General features: G+C 42.1%; 1 protein-coding gene across 1 annotated transcript; it reads right to left on the bottom strand.

The window, feature by feature from the left end:
• Nucleotides 1–7657: 7657 nt before the first annotated feature.
• LOC124277578 (cholinesterase 1-like) lies at nucleotides 7658–19430 on the bottom strand. Its single transcript, XM_046713297.1, is given in 4 exon segments — nucleotides 7658–7866; nucleotides 17538–17701; nucleotides 17964–18691; nucleotides 18693–19430. Coding segments are annotated over 4 exon segments (1668 nt in total). The 3' UTR covers nucleotides 7658–7828.
• Between the last annotated feature and the right edge of the window lie 2517 nt (nucleotides 19431–21947).

The raw sequence follows: 21947 nt of genomic DNA, 5'->3' as shown, positions 1-21947 counted from the left end.
ATACCTCTGACTTTGTGCTGCCACTCAATTTTGTTCTGTCAAAGTGTGTCATCGTATCCCAGTTGTGTAGATCGATGCTCATCACTGGATTGTCTGGTCCAGACTTGATTATTTACTGGCCGCCGCCATATATTACAGAGTGTGGGCGTAAAACTAAACTCACTCACTCACTCTCCCAAAGTGAAGTCTTTGTATTGATTTGCGACTTTACAATTTTAGAAATACAATTTTTAATTACATCTTTTTTGTTTCTTAGTTTCACACATAATTCTCTTACAGACTGAGTCCCGGTTAACTATATAGTTTTAACCTTTGAGGAATCAGCAACTACCAATATAAACGAGTCTGTTCCAACCATTCGTGATAATTGAAGAAAAAACAACAACATTACTCATCGTAAATATTTAACCAAACAAAGAGAGAAGTATCCAAGTCACATCTAAAACATTTATTTATGTGAACCAGGAAGCAATGTTCGAGTATAAATTTACTTTTAGAAATCATGGGTAGAAATCCTGTTGATGAAGACGCATTCGTGGTGGACTACCCCATGTCCTGCTGATAATTTGCTGCCAACGTCAAAGGGCCATGTAGGAGAGATCAGTGTTGTCAGAGGCTGGCTACAGTTCACCTTGACGGAGGACAGGAGCGTTCGGATCGCTGGATACAGATTTGAAACTGTATGATATATTTGGTATCATTTAAAATTACTGGATCGCTGGATACACATAAGAAAGCTTAAAGAAATCTTGATTATTTTAGACATTTATCTGTGGTATAATTTAAAGAAGGATGACTTAATAAAACGTTTTTGTCATTGAATGTATATTCCATTCGCTCATTCAGTCACTCACCCGGACTTGGCAAAGTTGGTCCAGTACGTCATGATGGTCCTGCTAAGTTCCATCTCCTCCTCTGTACATCCCAGAGACTTTTCCAGAACCCAACCAAAAACAAAGTTCAAGATCGTACCAGTGGGGTGCTCCATCCACTTTGGATTCGGACTAATTGATAGTCGGTGATTAAAGCTGTAGACATAGGTAGGGTTAGCAGGGAGAGTACAATCTGTCAAAGCTCAAGATGAGGACACTTGAAATCCCTATCCGAAGTTGCGCGAGTCACGACATCAAAATAGTCCGTGTCCTTTAGAAGGGGTATCTGACTTTCATAAAACAGACGGATAGGCTCTTCAATGTCTGTTCAGTGACCATGTCAAATGAAAAGAAAACTATCATATTCTTGACGACTTAAAATGAGTGTTTCTGGCAATGTTGATACGTTTCTCGTCTGCTTCAGTATCATTGCAGAAAACAGTGCTGTCTCATTTTTAGTAAAACCATGCAATACACTGGTCTGCTTGATGGAGCCAGTGGACAGAAGACTTTGGGGTCATCGGGGAGGAAGTTCCCCATCCGCCCAACTGGGCGAAATGGAATTCCTTCACCGAACAAACCTAGCTGAAGGTCTGCCATAGTTTGTGCATCTGCTGTCTTCAAGCACTCATATATCTCTGCATCAGTTGAAGATGAAGGGCATTCAAGGAGATCAACCAAGTCTCTTCAGTGTCCGTATTGCTGTTTTGGGCATGTTATCTGCAAAATGGGGAGATGAGAGTCCCATTCTGCATTATTGCTCTGTCAAACAGGTCACGTGACAAAGGTGATGCCAGGTGTAGACCTACACTTGCACCACCAGCACTTTCTCCAAATATGGTCACCCGTGTTGGATCTCCACCAAAGTTAGCAATATTGTCTTTCACCCACTGTAAAGGCTAATCTTTGATCCATCAAGCCCATGTTGCCAGGGATGGTATCTGGACCAAGGTAGCTGAACCCTAAAGGCCCCAATCTGTAATTCATTGAAACAACGATGACTCCATTCTCTGCTGCAATGTATTTTCCTTCATACAGTGGCAGCCTTGTAGATCCAATATAAAAACCTCCACCGTGGATCCAGACCATCACTGCTAGATTGCCACTATTATCTGATGGTGTCCACACTGTAAGATGAAGGCAGTCTTCACTGTAATCATCGGGCATCTGTTTGTAACTTTCATCACTGCCATGAGCATTTTTTGGTTGGAAGCAAGATGGCGTCGGGTTTTGTGCATCCCTTACTTCCGGTCCCCATGACTCTGATGGCTGAGGGTGCTTGAAGCGAAAATCACCCACAGGAGGCTTGGCATATGGGATTCCATAGAATACGTCAAGGGACTTGCCCAACACTGACAGACGTTGTCCTAGAAGTGGGCCATTTAAAGTTGACACTTCCTTTGTTTTCACAGTAAAACAACACCAGCAACAACGTCACCAGCGTCGCAAATGCAAGTCTCATTCCTGTCCACATTCTGAAAGAACATATCGAATTTTAAGATACGATTTCATACAGTTAAACCTTTGATCCTTTTCAATTCATGTTCCTAATTAATCACAGTTCTTTACATATTGCAGGAAATGTGACACTAATAACCAAGATGGTTCGTGTGATATCACTGTGTAATGCAGGATAATGATGTTGAGATTGTTACTTGTGGACAGTGGTGTCCAACATTCTGTGAACATCATCTTTTCACCTCGGATATTTAGTATACGTCTGTTTTGGAAGCTTGAGTACTGTTGCTGATGTGGGAATATTATTTATCACTGACTTTGTTGTCACCTCTGCCATTGTATTTCGTACTGCGATTGTAATTACATCGAAGAATTGTAGCGGTGATGGTGGAACAGGAAATACATAGAGATACAATTTGGAAGGTTACGTATGGTGACGTGGTAGACATGACGTCACAGTCAGAATAATGCTTGAAGATTTCTTGCATCTGTCTACAGTCTTTTTGAAAAAGCTGTTATGATGGGTGTAAATCTTATGATGATGATAAAGGAGTCTTGACTACACGTTGCTGGTTTAGAACAGAATGCATAGACTTTGCTGAGTATGATGACGTGGTAGACATGACTTCATTGTATGTAAAAGAGACCCAGCGGTCAAGATTGTCAAACGGTTGGTGAATTTTATGATCTCGTCTGTGGATTAATCTGCCATTAATTTTCATTCCTAGGTAAACTGAATACGGTTCACAGTCACATTACAATCTATTCCTTAACGGTACCCCTGTGTTTCTGAATGAACAGAGACGCATCCGAAAGTATTTATATTGATAACACAAACTACACCGTGAAATTGAACAGAATATCATAAAGGTGTGACTGCCACTTTAAAAGGAACAATCGCTTGCAAACAACATGAATGTCTCCGGGTAAGAGTAAGTATTATACAGTCCTTCTTGTATGCAGGTATATCCATACTGAATCCTCAAAGATAAACTGTTGGAGTAACAACACTGCTAGCCATTACCTATATTTCAACAAGTATATAAACGTCAACGGTATTTGAAGGACAACAATGTCATTGATCATCACACACTCACCTTGTACCTGACTCTACAGTTGTACTGTGAACACTGCACTGGGGTGTACACACAGACGCTGTTACACCAGTGATATGACCTGGTTAGCGTGACATGCAAAATCTCAGATATATGCTCCTCGAGAAAAGTAGGGAAACCTCATTTATATTTTAAGATTGAAAAAATTGGGCGATATATGGGAGTTAATGAATGTTGATATTATAATAATGACTGTTTTGGGACTGTTTCTTATGACAATAGTTGTTCGTACAGTTATCGCTCTTGAAAGATGATTTGTGTATGACGTGAAATTTGCATGTATATGATTTTCATTTTCAAACCAAAAAAGAACCAAAACGGCTAAAAAATGTGATGCAAAATGATTGTGAAAATGATTTTTCGATATTTTTTGAAAACCGTCAAAATAAAAAAATGACACCCCATGCACGTGTATGGAGCTACTGCGTTGTGCACGTGCATCCCATGCGTTGTGTTTAGGCGTGGCGATAAAGCGAAATGGTGGTGCGTTCATAAGATGTCTGTCTTTGACAAGGTATAGGTGAGTTCGGAATGTCTGTTCAATTGAGAACTGAAGGGTTTAAGAGTGAGTGAGTCATTGCGTGCATACGTGAGTGAGTGTTCTATGACAGTATATTACTTTCAACTTTATAGCCCAAAGTCACTCACTCACTCAACCACTCAACCGCCCTACCACTCAACCACTCACTCAACCACTCACCCACTCACTCAACCACTCACCCACTGTTCAGTAATCACTACAGGGTATGTCACGATCAAATGAGGGCATGAGGTTTTATGAACGAATATATATATTACTTGTGTTGGGTCACTAAGAAATGCTTCTGGATCCATATGTGTTGTAGCAAACGACTTAAAGTGTCTGTTTGGCTTGATAACTTGGTTAAAATCATGTCATTCTATCCCCCTCCAAACACTATTGACTGCATGATCGAAGTCCCCCTGAGTTTACTTTACACATACTGTAATCAGACTGACGGCCTTGCTGGATGACTTGCAGATTCTCCACCTGAAGTCAAGGTACAGCTCCGCTCAACTACCTTGTTCATACTAACTCAGTTACCTCTGATTTATGTTATCTGTACAGTTACAAAAGTAGGGAATATTTTCATTTGGGAGTAACCTGAAACGAGGTTGCATGATTGTAGGGGGTTAGAAATTGATTATTCCATTGAAATTATCTTATGAATTTCTTGCAAGCGGTTGGGGTAAATTTTTTGAAACATACAGTGACACGAGTCAGTGTGTTGCACATTACAGTGAAAAATGACCTCCGCATGTTATCCTACGATTAGCGTACGTCACATTACTTAAAGACATCGTTGTTGTTACGGAGTACCTCCAGGAGGAGAACATATCCTCCAGGAAAAGAACATATCTTTCAGGAGGAGAATATAATCTCCAGTAGGAGAACACATCCTCCAGGAGGAGAATATAATCTCCAGTAGGAGAACACATCCTCCAGGAGGAGAATATAATCTCCAGTAGGAGAACATATCCTCTAGGAGGAGAACATAACCTCCAGGAGGAGAACATAACCTCAAGGAGGAGAACATAACCTCCAGGAGGAGAACATATCCTCCAGGAAGAGAACATAACCTCCAGGAGGAGAACATATCCTCCAGGAAGAGAACATAACCTCCAGTAGGAGAACATATCCTCCAGGAGGAGAACGTATCCTCCAGGAGGAGAACATAACCTCCAGGAGGAGAACATAACCTCAAGGAGGAGAACATAACCTCGAGGAGGAGAACATAACCTCCAGGAGGAGAACATAACCTCCAGGAGGAGAACACATCCTCCAGGAAGAGAACATAACCTCCAGGAGGAGAACATATCCTCCAGGAAGAGAACATAACCTCCAGTAGGAGAACATATCCTCCAGTAGGAGAACATAACCTTCAGGAGGAGAACGCATCCTCCAGGAGGAGAACATAACCTCCAGGAGGAGAACATAACCTCCAGGAGGAGAACATAACCTCCAGGAGGAGAACATATCCTCCAGGAAAAGAACATAACCTCCAGGAGGAGAACATATCCTCCAGGAAGAGAACATAACCTCCAGTAGGAGAACATATCCTCCAGGAGGAGAACATATACTCCAGTAGGAGAACACATCCTCCAGTAGGAGAACATAACCTATAGGAGGAGAACACATCCTCCAGTAGGAGAACACATCCTCCAGTAGGAGAACATATCCTCCAGTAGGAGAACACATCCTCCAGTAGGAGAACACATCCTCCAGTAGGAGAACACATCCTCCAGGAGGAGAACATATCCTCCAGTAGGAGAACACATCCTCCAGGAGGAGAACACATCCTCCAGGAGGAGAACATATCCTCCAGTAGGAGAACACATCCTCCAGGAGGAGAACGCATCCTCCAGTAGGAGAACACATCCTCCAGTAGGAGAACATATCCTCCAGTAGGAGAACACATCCTCCAGTAGGAGAACATATCCTCCAGTAGGAGAACACATCCTCCAGTAGGAGAACACATCCTCCAGGAGGAGAACATAACCACCTTACCATAGCCAGCACTTAGTCCAGACTTATCACCCATCGAACATGTCTGGGATATCCTTAGACGGAGTCAACAACCACCCACCACTCTTAATGAACTTGGCGAAGCGCTGCAGGAAGAATGGGATAGAATGAACCAAGTTTACATTGGACGTTTGACGAAAAGTATGTCTCGACGAATCCGAGATTGTCTTGAGAATAGAGGCAGATTCAAACGGTATTTATGATTTTGACTCTTCATGGTAAATATATCGTGATGGACAGGATGTAGGTTTGGCCAATGTCCCTTTTACACTATATTTTTCATGATAAAATGTCAATATTTGTAACACATTTGTATTCAATACCCCCTACGTTTAATGCGTTGTACAATCATGTCTATTTGGTTATAGTCACGATATCCATGCCTGTGGATTTCACCTGTTGTGTAAACGTCTGACACCTGCAAAGCTTTCAAGCCACATCAAGGCAACTGAAATTTCGTACAAATTGACTTTGAAATCAGTTTAAAGTTTATTTGAATGAAATTTCAGTTCACTCTTTTTTAAAAAAAAACCTAGTGTAACCCTGCAATGGGTTTGTTTGTTTGTTTGTTTGTTTATTTATCCCGTAACATGTGTTATATTTGGGATTACACGTTCTTAGTAAACAACAGATTCTTGTACTTTTGTTGGATTGAGTACCATGAGGGATTCGAACCCACACCCTCATAGTTAGGCACCTAATCGCCAGCGCACAAAGACAGCCGCCTAACCCGCTTAGCCACCGCGACTTCCACAAATATGGAAGTCGGACAACTGGTAGCCTAGAGTGCGGACTTTGTGTACCCCTCTGATCAGTGTAAATTGGCACGGCTCCCACGGCCAAAAGCTATTATTACACTATGCCATTTAGAGAGTGGTCAAATGTAACACATGTTATATTTGGGATTACACTTTCTTAGCAAAGTACAGATTCTAGTACTTTTGTTGGGTTGAGTCCCATGCGGAATTCGAACCCACACCCTCAGAGTCAGGTACCTAATCGCCATCACACAAAGTCAGCCGCTAGCCCGCTCAGCCACCGCGACTTCCACAAAAATGGAAGTCGGACAAGTGGATGTTGTCGGCCGCGGGAGCCGTGCCAATTAGAGGGGTACACAGCGTCCACAGTCTAGACTAGCAGTTGTCATATTTCCAATTTTGTGGGAGTCGTGGTGGTTGAGGTCTGTGGACCAACCATCCAGTCATTGACATCATGAACATGTACCCATGTTAAATGGGATACGGTGATGCACCCACACGATCCGTTTCATCGTCTCTTATGACCCAGATCTTCGTGGGTTACTTGGTGTGAAAAATGTTTTCTAAATACGTTTACACCATATCTTTATGTTGTCATATCCAGGCAATGCACCTCTGTAGACCAGCTGACCTACTCGTATAGTCGACTCACGTGTATAGCAGTTGACTTGTAGGAGTAGATAGCAACTGTGCCAGTTGACTAGTCAGTGTAGATATCGTATACATAATTACACTTAACAATGCAAATATGATACGTAAAATCGGGTTACCAATGCAACTACCACACATATGCCAATTGACTTGCCTCAGTCGATAACGTATCTACCAGATCACTTACTTGCCGCAGTATGTAAAATAGATTCAACATGAAACCATGAGGAACAACACAATTATTCCACGAAGTCTGAAAGGTGTATTGGCTGTGGTCGGGTGATTGTGGAAGTGACTGTGATTGGCGGTTAAGCTGTATAAACAGCATCACAATATCTCTGGAGACTTTAGATACAGTTCAAAACAGCTTTAAAAGTTAATGATGTATCAGTATTTTAACTTGGGTCAGATTAGTATGATGCTGTCCTTTCATCCTCTTGTGCAGTACTCCTGCCCCTCCGGTGGGTCTGAAACACAACCATGAATTCATAATTTCCATAGCTGCACTATGGAACATATTGGCATGAACATGCTGCCATGAGGCAGTGTTAAACGTTGTGCAACAATGTTTCAAGGTATACTTTGTACCTGTAGATTCAGTCAGTGAATCTTACTTAGCTATTGCCTTTCATCTCACATCACATCTCGAGTCGCAAGAAGACCAGTATTGTGAGTGGTCACTTTAAACTTTGTTTACTCTCTGCCTGGCCCTTTCTTCCAAGTTGAATTTCTATTGCTGACAGGTCACTATGACCATCATTGTCTTTATTTCTACAATCACTGCTGTTATATTATACCTCTGACTTTGTACTGCCACTCTATTTTGTTCTGCCAAAGTGTGTCATCGTATCCCAGTTGTGTAGATCGATGCTCATCACTGGATTGTCTGGTCCAGACTTGATTATTTACTGGCCGCCGCCATATATTAGAGAGAGTGTGGGCGTAAAACTAAACTCACTCACTCACTCTCCCAAAGTGAAGTCTTTGTATTGATTTGCGACTTTACAATTTAAGAAATACAATGTTTAATTACATCTTTTTGTTTCTCAATTTCACACAATTCTCGTACAGACTGATTCCTGTTAACTATTTTGTTTTAACTTGAGAATCAACAACTACCAATATAAACGAGTCTGTTCCAACCATTCGTGATAATTAAAGAAAATCAACAACATTACTTATCATCGTAAATATTCAACCAAACAAGAGAAGTATCAAGTCACTTCTAAAAATATTCATTTATGTGTACCAGGAACCAATGTACCATTATAGATTTACCTTTAGAAATCATGGGTAGAATCCTGTTGATGAAGACACATTCATGGTGGACTACCCCATGTCCTGCTGCTAATTTGCTGCCCACGTCAAGGGCCATGTAGGAGAGATCAGTGTTGTCAGAGGCTGGCCAGTTCACCTTGACGGGGACAGGAGCGTTTGGATCGCTGGATACACATAAGAAAACATCAAGAAATCATGATTATTTTATACACATTTATCTGTGGTATAATTTAAAGAAGGGTGACTTAGTAAAACGTTTTTATCATTGAATGTATATTTCATTCGCTCATTCAGTCACTCACTCACCCGGACTTGGCAAAGTTGGTCCAGTACGTCATGATGGTCCTGCTGAGTTCCATCTCCTCCTCTGTACATCCCAGAGACTTTTCCAGAACCCAACCAAAAACAAAGTCAAGCTCGTACCAGTGGGGTGCTCCCATCCACTTTGGATACGGACTAATTGACAGTCGATGATTAAAGCTGTAGACATAGGTAGGGTTAGCAGGAGAATATAATCTGTCAAACTCAAGATGAGGACACTTAAATCCCCTGTCTGAAGTTGCACGAGTTACGACCTCTAAATAGTCCGTGTCCTTTAGAAGGGGTATCTGACTTTCATAAAACAGACGAATAGGCTCTTCAATGTCTGTTCCAGTGAGCATGTCAAATGAAATAAAATTATCATATTCTTGACGACTTAAAATGAGTGATTCAGGTAATGTTGATACGTTTCTCATCTGCTTCAATATCATTGCAGAAAACAGTGCTGTCTCATCTTTAGTAAAACCATGCAATACACTGGTCTGCTTGATGGAGCCAGTGGACAGAAGAATTTTGGGGTCATCGGGAGGAAGTACCCATCCACAACTGGACGAAATGCAATTCCTTCACCGAACAAACCTAGCTGAAGGTCTGCCATAGTTTGTGCATCTACTGTCTTCAAGCACTCATATATCTCTGCATCAGTTGAAGATGAAGGGCACTCAAGGTGATCAGCAAGTCTCTTCAGTGTCCGTATTGCTGTTTTGGGCATGTGGTCTGCAAATAGGGAGATGAGAGTCCCACTCTGCATTATTGCTCTGTCAAACAGGTCACGTGACAGCGGTGATGCCAGGTGTAGACCTACACTTGCACCACCAGCACTTTCTCCAAATATGGTCACCCGTTTTGGATCTCCACCAAAGTTAGCAATATTGTCTTTCACCCACTGTAAGGCTAATCTTTGATCCACCAAGCCCATGTTGCCAGGGATGGTATCTCGACCAAGGTAGCTGAACCCTAAAGGCCTTAATCTGTAATTCATTGAAACAACGATGACTCCATTCTCTGCTGCAATGTATTTTCCTTCATACAGTGGCAGTCTTGTAGATCCAATATAAAAACCTCCACCGTGGATCCACACCATCACTGCCAGATTGCCAGCATTGTCTGATGGTGTCCACACTGTAAGATGAAGACAGTCTTCACTGTAATCATCGGGCATCTGTTTGTAACTTTCATCACTGCCATGAGCATTTTTTGGTTGGAAGCAAGATGACGTCGGTTTTTGTGCATCTCTAACTTCCGGTCCCCATGACTCTGAAGGTTGAGGGTGCTTGAATCGGAGATCACCTACAGGAGGCTTGGCATATGGGATTCCATAGAATACGTCAAGGGACTTGCCCAACACTGACAGACGTTGTCCTAGAAGAGGCCATTTAGTGTTGACACTTTCTGTGTTTTTGCAACATGCAACTCAAGCAACAACGTCACAAGCGTCGCAAATGCAAGTTTCATTCCTGTCCACATTCTGAAAAGAAAACACACAACTTTTTTTAAGATACATTAACAGATAAACTTTTGTTGCTTTTTCAATTCATGTTCTTAGATAATCACAGAATCAGTGTTATATGTTGTAGTTGTTTCTAATAATTGTCACTTGAGGACAGTGGAGTGAACCATTCTCTGACCTTCATCACCCTGATATTTCACACAGTTTAGATGACCGTCGCTGACTATATATTGCTGACTTTGTAGCTATCTCAGCCACTCTACTCTGTTCTTCCATAGCAGCTGCACTGCATCTGTGAAGATCCAGGTTAGAATTGGTCTTCAGCAGCGTAAGATGCGCCTAACGGATCAGAGGGTCAGGCTTGCTTACTTGCTTGCTGGTATCCCATTTGCGCATGATGTTAACACAGGAATGTTTGCTTCAGACTCGATTATTTACAGAAATCTTGCTAAAATATTGCTGAGTGCGGCGTTAAACAACATACAAACAATTGCTCTGCAGTAATTTGTTTTAATTTGTAAGTATAATTTTAAACAGGCTTAGTAAACTTAGACTCAGTATTATTTGTTACACTGCTACACTGAGTCTAACAAAACCTAGTAAAAGGTCGCGTCAGCTAACCTTTTGGACTGACAAATCAGAACACAGCTCACCAAATCACGAAAGTTAACATTCGCACATACCGTTTGAACCTCAAAAACTCGAACGATTCCGAATGCTATTTTCCGACGATCGCTTCAGAGTGATACAAACAGTGAGTAAACAGTCGCAGATAACAGCGTTTTTGTCAATATTCAAGGATGTCATCTTGCGAAAATATGAGCAAATAGTAACCATGTCATTAGAAACCCATAAGCGTATATACAGCAGTTAAAAATATATCTGTGCTTTATGCGGATTTTCGTTTGTTGATAGATCAGTGTCAGCGGTGGTATCCGGACAAGTTATTTATTTAAGGAGTAAGAGGATTATGAGGCATGGTTGACTGGGTTTGTTTGTTTAACTAATCCCACACGGCCTTCACTAGTAGAGGGAATGATTTTTGGTTCAGTTATTACATGGCTGTTCTCCATACATCTCCATGTTCTCCATACATCTCCATGTTCTCCATACATCTCCATGTTCTCCATACATCTCCATGTTCCCCATACATCTCCATGTATCTAGAACAGCAATAAATAACAATGTTGTTTTACTGTAAGGTATATAAGGTGCCATGTTATGACAAGTGTTCACTTTATCCCATGATGGCAAATGCTTTGGTGAACGTTCAGTTTGTTCCAAATGGTCGAGGTGGTAGACATTTAGTGTATCAGGGATATAAGTTTCGAATTATGACTAGCAAGCGTGATACAACACATTGGAGATGTTGGTATCCTTCTTGTTGAGCAACGATTAACACCAGGGACGACTTGGTCACAAGCTACAGAGACCATTTCCTTGTCGTCCTCAAGGATACAGTGAGAACAGACCACAGGCCATTTACACAAGTGACACAAGTAGTCTATCATTTGTATTTTTGTGTTCGCATACCTAAATTGATAAATTACTAAGCACAATCATACGTAACACATAACATACATAACTGTACACAATGTTTATCATTATGTAACTGCGTAAATATAAGAAATTGATGAGGTACTAATCACAATCATACATCATCAATGTCCACAATGATGGTTCATACACAATTGACTTTAAAGCCCAACAAGATGAGAAACAGCATCTCCATATTCTAACATGGTCTTAGTTCCTGCTTGAAGATGGTCTTTTTCTGTCTGTAGTCTATCGTTAAGTTCTCTGTATTTTCGTTTTCTGGGTCATTTATGTATGCTGAACATAAAAATACAAATGATAGCCCTCTTTCTTGGCTTGGTCATCTCCTCAGTCATCCCCCATCATTGTCTTGCTAATTAACATGGTCTGGTGATCCTCTTAATCCCTAAATAAACAACTTGCCCGACTGGCAAAAGAGGAACACCCCGTGTCAGCGACCAGGGAAGAGAAAGTACCAAAAGCGTTTTGTAAGTCCCGCCGAACCCTAACAAGTAGTCGTTGTCTGATTGGTTAAGTCCGTTCGGCCGTCTCGCGTTTGATTGAACGGTCATAGGTCGCCCAAACGTGACCTTCTACTAGACTCAGTAGGGTGTTTTAAGTGTGAAATGGAGACTACAAAATAAGACGAAATGTTGTCATTGATACGTCTAGTTTGGAAATTTCCTGACATGTATTAAAAATTCTTTTGAAAGCTACAATGAGTGTTTGAATGTTGACTCTAAAACATTAAATTTGCAGTATGATAGCTGACGCTAAGATATATGTACTGTATACATTGGATTTGTTTGTCAGGCATTACGCCTGAAATATTTGCTACAAATAATGCATACACATGTATTATCGTCAACAATTTTCACATTTAAATTACCCAAATTTAAACCCTAAGGCAAGTTAAGAACCCGGTTAATGGACGCGCCCTCTATTTCCATTCCTGGGCTTCCTCTGCAGTTCATACTGCCAGTGAGGCGCGATACCGTTCACAGTCACATCGCCCTCCTCACTGGTATCCATTCATTACTGACTGCACTAATGTACATCCGACCATCTTGTCCTTACTGGTACCTATTCATTACTGAATGCTCTTATGTACATCCGACCATCTTGTCCTTACTGGTACCCATTCATTACTGAATGCACTAATGTACATCCGACCATCTTGTCCTTACTGGTACCCATTCATTACTGAATGCACTAATGTACATCCGACCATCTTGTCCTTACTGGTACCCATTTCAGAGGAACGTTCGGCCAGGTAACGAACACAGACAATTGAAGTAAATTCGCGGGAATATGTAGTTCTCTGAACGAGAGTTGGCTGTTTACTGGCCTATTTGTATGCAACCATATTCGGATCAGCTGTTATAGTCCAGAGTAGAAACACTGTCATCCGTTATTCATGTCGGACAACCTTATGCTTTAGTAGTATTTCCTGTACAACTGAATGTCGTTGTTTTATCACACATGGAAGACACTGCAGTACTATTTCCTGTACAACTGAAATGTCGTTGTTTTATCACACAGGGAGGACACTGCAGTACTATTTCCTGTACAACTGAATGTCGTTGTTTTATCACACAGGGAGGGCACTGCAGTAGTATTATAGACACGTGTGTAAACAGCATGAATGTTGGTGACTGGCAATCCTATTTGGATTTATTTTATTTATTTTTTATTATTATTATTTTATTTTTTATTCAGATCCCTCGGTTAGTGAAGGGTATTGAACGGCGCATTTGTATGAAAGCATATGCAGCCTTAGACTAACGTTTAGTCCCTGAATACATATAACTTTGATAGTAGCAAATAAACCCATTTAAATTGAAAAGGAGCCCCAGGGAGACCAGAGATTCAGGCTGAACCTGAGGAAATCTTGACTTGCTTCATTTAGGGCTTCAGCATTGCAGGGAGGGCTAAGCATTGGGGAAAATAATGTGGTTCAGGGACTGTGAGACAGACTAATGCAGCCTCTGCTCTCAAAGATAAACTCTTGTCGTCTGTAGTCACACCACCAAAACAGCATTGTCTATATTTCGGGCTATTGTATGCTTCAGTGGTATTTCGTGATCAACAGAATGTTATTTTCGTGACACACTTATCTTGCACCTGACTTGATGAGTGTTCTCTGGATAGTGCAAAAAGTGTGTACACGTTGAGGCGCTGTTCACCGGTGATATCTCACACGATGACCTGATTTCCGTGACATGTACAGTTATGGTTTTGCACTGACTCCTAAATCGGGGGCAGGTGAGTTAATATGAACTTGGTTGTTGGGCGAAGCTTCAGGTGGAGAATCTGCAAGTCATCCAGCGAGACCGCCAGCCTGATTACGACATGTGTAAAGTAGACTCAGGGGGACTTTGGCCATGGAATGAGTGAGTGAGTAAGTGAGTGAGTGAGTTTGAGTGAGTGAGTGAGAGTGAGTGAGTGGGTTTGAGTCAGTGGTATACTGAAATACACTTTTCAAACAAGAGGTTTTGAAACAAGTTTTCAGTATGTACAGGTTATATTGAGAAACCAGCAGAGGTTTTGTTATCATTTGAATAGCTTAATCCAAATCAAAAGAGAAATATATTTGACTGACCATTCTGACCTTGACCTCCCAGCATATCGCAATACAGTTCACAATACAGGCATTCCATAACAGCCTCTTTCACACTTAACAGTGAGTGAGTGGGTTTGAGTGAGTGAGTGAGTGAGTGAGTGAGCCGGTGGATGGATGTGTGGGTCAGGGAGTGAGAGGGTGAAGCAATGAGTGAGTGAGTGAGTGAGCCAGTGGATGGATGTGTGGGTCAGTGAGTGAGTGTGTGAGGCAATGAGTGAGTGAGTGAGCCGGTGGATGGATGTGTGGGTCAGTGAGTGAGTGGGTGAGGCAATGAGTGAGTGAGTGAGTGAGTGAGCCAGTGGATGGATGTGTGGGTCAGTGAGTGAGTGGGTGAGGCAATGAGTGAGTGAGTGAGTGAGCCGGTGGATGGATGTGTGGGTCAGTGAGTGAGTGGGTGAGGCAATGAGTGAGTGAGTGAGTGAGCCGGTGGATGGATGTGTGGGTCAGTGAGTGAGTGGGTGAGGCAATGAGTGAGTGAGTGAGTGAGCCGGTGGATGGATGGGTGGGTGAGTGAGTGAGGTTTGATTGTTTTGTATTTGTGTATTTACATCACAGGAGGGAAGGCCAGAGTGCTGCAGGTGTATAATAAAGCCTCTATTACAAACCTCACACTCACTTTATGATGTTCACAACCAGGGAGATTCCTGAAGCATTGAAATACGACATTTTAACACCCCCACCCACCCCCCACCCCCCTTTTTGTGTTGCTAAAAAATGAAACTACAAACATTCAAAGGAGAAGTTGTTGCTAAGTTGACACCAGAGGTCAGTGTGTAGATCTCCCATTAAGTGCTTTATCTGCATCAAAAGGTAATATCGACCGCCTCCAAGGTGTAGTGATTAGAGCGTCCGCGCGGAGAGCGGAAGGTCGCGGGTTCGATCCCCGACCGCGTCATACCAAAAGACGTTAAAATATGGTACTTGTTGGTCCCTGCCTGGCGCTCGGCATTAATGGGTACAACAAGGACTGGTCGGCTCGGAGTCAGTATAATGTGTCTGAGTGGGGTATTCCTGCTTCACTGCGGCATGGTATCTCAGTGGGCTAGCACTATAAAACCAGCTTCAGTCTGGGCTAGTACAAGCAGCCGCACATACACATACACACGCATGCACGTCGTCATATGAGCGAAATATGCTCAAGTACGACGTTAAACACAAGTTCACCTCACCTCACCTCAAAGGTAACATCATACACGTCTTGACGTTGACTGTCCACCAACCCTTAAGGGGATCACCAGGAAAGATGGACGAATGTTAGAAAGCATCACTGACAATCTGACAATAGAGGAAATCTCTATTTTGAAATGTGTTTCTCAGATTTTCAGAATATCGTGCATTGTCACGTCATGTGGATGTCTATTGGTTCTTTGACTTCAACTTCCTTTTGGCAGCTGGTTATGAACGAGGTAAGAATGGTAGTAGGCATCACCATGCTGGCAGTCGTCACAATGTGTTCCTTGGGTTCCTTGGGTTCCTTGGGTTCCTTGGGTACTTTGGGTACTTTGGGTTCCTTGGTTATCTTGGGTTCCTTGGGTACTTTGGGTTCCTTGGTTATCTTGGGTTCCTTGGTTATCTTGGGTACCTTGGGTACCTTGGGTTCCTTGGGTTCCTTGGGTTCCTTGGGTTCCTTGGGTACTTTGGGTTCCTTGGTTATCTTGGGTTCCTTGGGTTCCTTGGGTATCTTGGGTTCCTTGGGTACTTTGGGTTCCTATTGTACCTTGGGTTCCTTGGGTACCTTGGGTTCCTTGGGTACCTTGGGTTCCTTGGGTTCCTTGGGTACTTTGGGTTCCTTGGGTACTTTGGGTTCCTTGTGTACTTTGGGTTCCTTGGTTATCTTGGGTACCTTGGGTACCTTGGGTTCCTTGGGTTCCTTGGGTAATTTGGGGTCCTTGGGTACTTTGGGGTCCTTGGTTTGGGTCTTGGGTTCCTTGGGTTCCTTGGGTATCTTGGGTTCCTTGGGTTCCTTTGATTTCTTTGGGTTCCTATTGTACCTTGGGTTCCTTGGGTATCTTGGGTTCCTTGGGTATCTTGGGTTCCTTGGGTTCCTTGGGTTCCTGTTCAGTATATATTGTGAATTGCAACGTGATGTGTGTGTTTGTTAGGTTCTTGGCCTTGCAGGACACAGCATGCTTAAATAGATTAAATACTGAACAACAGAACATAGGCCAAATATTTATTCAATGACGTCATTGACAGATCTATGTGGCAGCAAGCCATATAACTAATAAACATCAAAACAACATTAAACCTGAATTTTAATCGTGTATTTATATTTTATACTCAGGTCCGATTATTAAGATGTTGTCATCCTTTGGTGCAGTAGTCCTGCCCTTCCGGTGGGTCTGAAACACAACAATATGATTCATAACTTCCCTGGCTGCTCCAGCAACACTACAGCAAGACAGACACGAGTGGGCGTGTTCTTAACTGGTTGGCAAACAAAACGTGATGTGGGTTCCAGACATTCACAGCTTTATGAAATCAGGGAGCTGGATACGCGTAAGAAAAGCAAATAATTAAATCTGGGAGAACTCCTGAACGCAATTGGCAATATTTGAAGTCTTCCTCGTTACACATGTTCTATGGTTGTTTTCCATATACATTACGTCACTGTATAGCACCTGATACGCTGGGTATTCTTTGTGTCTGCAATTGCCTTTGGTTAAAACCACAGCCATTATTGATGTGGGGTAATACGCATTTTCCATGATTTCGCATTAAGAAGTCATTGTCAAACCATGACCAAGGAGGAGGCACATATTTTACTGGTGTTTGGAAAATCGTATGGAAGCCAAGAGACTTGACTTGGAATGGAAAGACAAAACTATGCTTCCTTTGACATATCGATCTGTTTTTGAGTGTTTTAGACACAGCTACATTCAAATATGTGTAATTGCAACAAGCGACATCCCATCATAACAACACATTACCTTTAGAAATCATGGGTAGAATCCTGTTGATGAAGACACATTCGTGGTGGACTACCCCGTGTCCCGCTGCTAAGTTGCTGCCCACGTCAAGAGCCATGTAGGAGAGATCAGTGTTGTCAGAGGTTGGCCAGTTCACCTTGACGGGGACAGGAGTGTTAGGGTTGCTGTATAAAGATATGAAAGCTTCAAGAAAACAATACAAATCGATCTGTTTGGAAATGGGAATCAATTTTTATCTGAGGTGAAATTGTTTGAACATGTAAAAAGAACAATATAAGACCGAGTGAGGAATCTCTCACTCACTCGCTCATCTGTTCCGAGACTATTAACCTGCGTAATTCCATGACTCGATTTTTCACTTACTCTGTCCAACTCACACTATCACTCGCCACTCACTCACACTCTCAATTGCACTCTATTACTCACCCTGACTTGGCAAAGTTGGTCCAATAGGTCATGATGGTCCTGCTGAGTTCCATCTCCTCCTCTGTACATCCCAGAGACTTTTCCAGGACCAAACCAAACACAAACTCAACATCATACCAATGGGTTGCTCCTATCCACTTTGGATACGGACTAACTGATAGTCGGTGATTAAAACTGTACACGTAGGTAGGGTTGGCAGGAGAGTACAATCTGTCAAACTCAAGATGAGGACACTTGAAATCCCTATCTGACATCATGCGAGTCATGACATCCAAATAGTGAGTGTCCCTAAGACGGGATGTTTGACTTTCATAAAACAGGCGAAGAGGCTCTTCAAATCCTTTACCACCTATTCTATCATAGGAAAGAAAACTTTCATACTCTGTGCGGCTTAAAATCAATGTTTCCGGTAATGAAGATATGTTTCTCATCTGCTTCAAAGCAACTGCTATAGACAATGTTAACTCGTCTTTAGTAAAACCATGCATTACACTAGCCTGCTTGTTGGAACCGGTGGTCAGAAGAGTTTGGGGGTCATTGGGGAGGAAGTGCCCATCCACAACTGGACCAAATGCAAGTCCTTCATCTAACAAATCACTAAGCTGAAGGTCTGCCATAGTTTGAGCATCTGCTTTCTTTACACAGTCATAGATCTCTGCATCAGTTGAAGATGACGGGCATCCAAGGAGATCAGCAAACTGCTTCAATTTCCGTTTTGCTGTGTGTGTGGAAAGTGTAAGCCCATGGGAAATTCGGGGATCCGCTCTGCATGATGGCTCTCTGAAATAAGTCACGTGACAATGGTGACACCAGGTGGTGTCCTACGCTGACACCACCAGCACTTTCTCCAAATATTGTCACCCGAGATGGATCTCCACCAAAGTTGGCAATGTTGTCTTTCACCCACTGTAAGGCAAGTCGTTGATCCATCAAGCCCATGTTTCCAGGGATGGTATCTGGCCCCAGATAGCTGAACCCTAATGGCCCCAGTCTGTAATTCATTGAAACAACGATGATGTCATTCTCTGCTGCCAGATATTTTCCTTCATATAGTGGCATTCGTGAAGATCCAAAATAGAAACCTCCCCCGTAGATCCAGACCATCACTGCCAGATTGCCAGCATTGTCTGATGGCGCCCACACTGTAAGATGAAGGCAGTCTTCACTGGTATCATCCGGGACCTGTCTGTAAACCTCTGGAGATGTGAATACATCTTCAGGTTGAATGCAAGATGGCGTTGGTTTCTGTGCATCTCTAACATCCGGTCCCCATGACTCTGAAGGTTGGGGGTGCTTGAAGCGGAGATCACCTACAGGAGGCTTGGCATATGGGATTCCATAGAATACGTCAAGGGACTTGCCCAACAGTGACAGACGTTGTCCAAGAAGTGGGCCATCTTCAGTTGACACTTTCTGTGTTTTTGCAATATGCAAGACCGCCACCAGCGTAACAAGCGCAATTTTCATTGCTGCTGCCATTCTGAAAGAATATAACTAAACAAGTTCATTTACTTTCTTTTGTGATAATAATAAGTACAAGTCAAAATGTTGTTATATTTGTGTGCTGGCGGGGAAACAATGTTATTATTGCATCAAACTGTTTCCGAAAATATTGTCCAAAGGGTAATGGTGTCTCGCATTCTGTGCACATCATCGTTAGACCCTGGCTAATCAGGAAGCGTGTATTTTGTAAACTTGTCCACTGTTGCTGATGAGGTAATGTTATTTATCACTGACTTTACTGCTATGTCTGCCGTGATATATATCCATCGTACTGCCACTCTATTGTGTACATCCATTGCAGTATTTATTTGGAAGCCTAGTTCAACACAATTCCAAACTTAACATATATAACACATTGATATATCTTTGTTTTGTTTTTGGTGGTCTCACCATAAATTCCATCGCGTACAGATTTGTGGGTTAACTTGGAATCAAGACAAAAAATAGACATCATTAATGTCACTGACGTGTCTCTCTCTCTCTCTCTGTCTATCTCTCTCTCTCTCTCTCTCTCTCTCTATCACACACACAAAACACACACACACACACACACACACACACACACACACACACACACACACACACACACACACACACACACACACACACACTGAGTACAAGTGCCTGAAATATTTGCGCCTGTTATTTACAGTATTTCTCACACTTGTAATGACCCAAATCCAAACCCTGATACATGGCTATGGCAATGAATCAATGTGCCCCCGAGGCATTGAATGGTGTAATCTTGACTGTAGTACGTCTGAGCAAGAGCCGCATGTGGAAGAGGTAGGTGACAGACTTTCCTATTTGTTTGTATTTATATAGAGCCTCAATTCTCAAAGATAAACTGCTTTGGCCAAGAGGAATATCACTGTCAGTCATTAGCTATTATTCGGACAATGGTATACGTCAATGTTAAAACAGAATGTAATATTTCAACACCCACTCACCTTGCGCCTGACTCTACAGCTGTACTCTGAACACTGCTGTAGGGTGTACACACAGACATGCTGCTAAACGGGTGTTATCTGATAAGATCACCTGGTTTGCGTGACATATATTATTACAAAAAGCGTAAGTTTATGCTTCAGGATGACAACAAAAGAGCGCAAATCGCTCGTATTGTTACGGAGTACCTCCAGGAGAGCATAACCACCTTACAATGATCAGCACTCTATCCATGTCTTGGATATCAACCGACGGCCATTCTTAACGAACATGGCGCTGCCATGCAGGAAGAATTTGGATGGCTTGAACCAAGTTAACACTGGACGTTTGGTGATGAGTACACCGTCGAATCAGGGATTGCCTTGAGAATAGAGGCTGATTCACGTAATATTAATTATTTTGACTTTTCATGCAAAATGTCCTGATGGACAGCAGGACGCTTTGACCACATCTTACACTGTTTAAGCTACTGATCTTATTAATGATATAAACTATCAATATCTGTGACACCTGTTTATTGAAGATACCGTATTTGTATTGAATATTATGCTATGGCCAACTATTGTTGTTCATACTTTGGATTACATCACTTGGAGTTCCCTTTCGGTCCATATGCTAGTTGTAGAAAGGGACCTGAAGCTTTGGCTTGATGGTGTTGAGTGGCAGTGATGTCCATTGTGTAACAATGTTCCAAGTGTATAAGACTGCAGAGCAGAGAGTCAGCGGTTAGACTGACATTGACTGTATATAGACGTGCGCTATATTTAGAGTTCTTGAAGGTAGTACAGAGTACTACCACCCAATGGACCTTTCTGGACCAGGCAATCCAGTGATCAACGGCATGAGCATCAATCTACGCAACTGGCATACGATTCAGTGGACATTACATATCCATTGATATGCTAGAATAGACTTAACATGCAACAGGGAAGAACAGAATGCGGACCTTGTGTTTATTCCATGCCGTTATTGATGGGTATATATGCGTGATTGTGATTGGTGGCTGTTCAGTAGAGAAGGCGTCACAATATCTATAAAGAATGTTGACCATATGTTTTTTTTCATGCCGTTATTGACAAATAATAATAATGTATTTATATAACGTCTAATATCCACCGTAGAGATGTTCAGTGGCATTGTGGCAATATTGGGGAAGGAAATAGTTCAGAAACTTTTACAGAAAGGCAGCTGCAGCAGTGAATTAAAACATAATTAAAACACAATTATCACTTATTCATGACATATAATATACATTGCTGGTTATGAAAAAACATATAAACAAAATTATAAGCGTACAATCGCAAATCAAAAGTGCAATATTGTGTACTTGGGTTTACTCCCCAAGAAACGAAGCAGCCGGGATACCGAACCCAGTCAGAGCAGGTGGGTGTGCACTCAAGTGTAACGGCTGGTTCATTTGCAGATGCCCTCACGGCTCATTGTGTGTGTATATATAGAGATGTTGGGTTTTGTAAATACATGCTCATTTTTTGTGCATAACATTTTACAATCAACAGACATCATAACATGTCA

Source organism: Haliotis rubra, unplaced genomic scaffold, assembly GCF_003918875.1.
Source record: "Haliotis rubra isolate DU_JTF1 unplaced genomic scaffold, ASM391887v1 Scf2235, whole genome shotgun sequence".
Classification (NCBI taxonomy): Eukaryota; Metazoa; Mollusca; class Gastropoda; order Lepetellida; family Haliotidae; genus Haliotis; species Haliotis rubra.
Note: the sequence above shows the minus strand (reverse complement) of the source record. Positions and strands in the feature narration are given on the sequence as shown.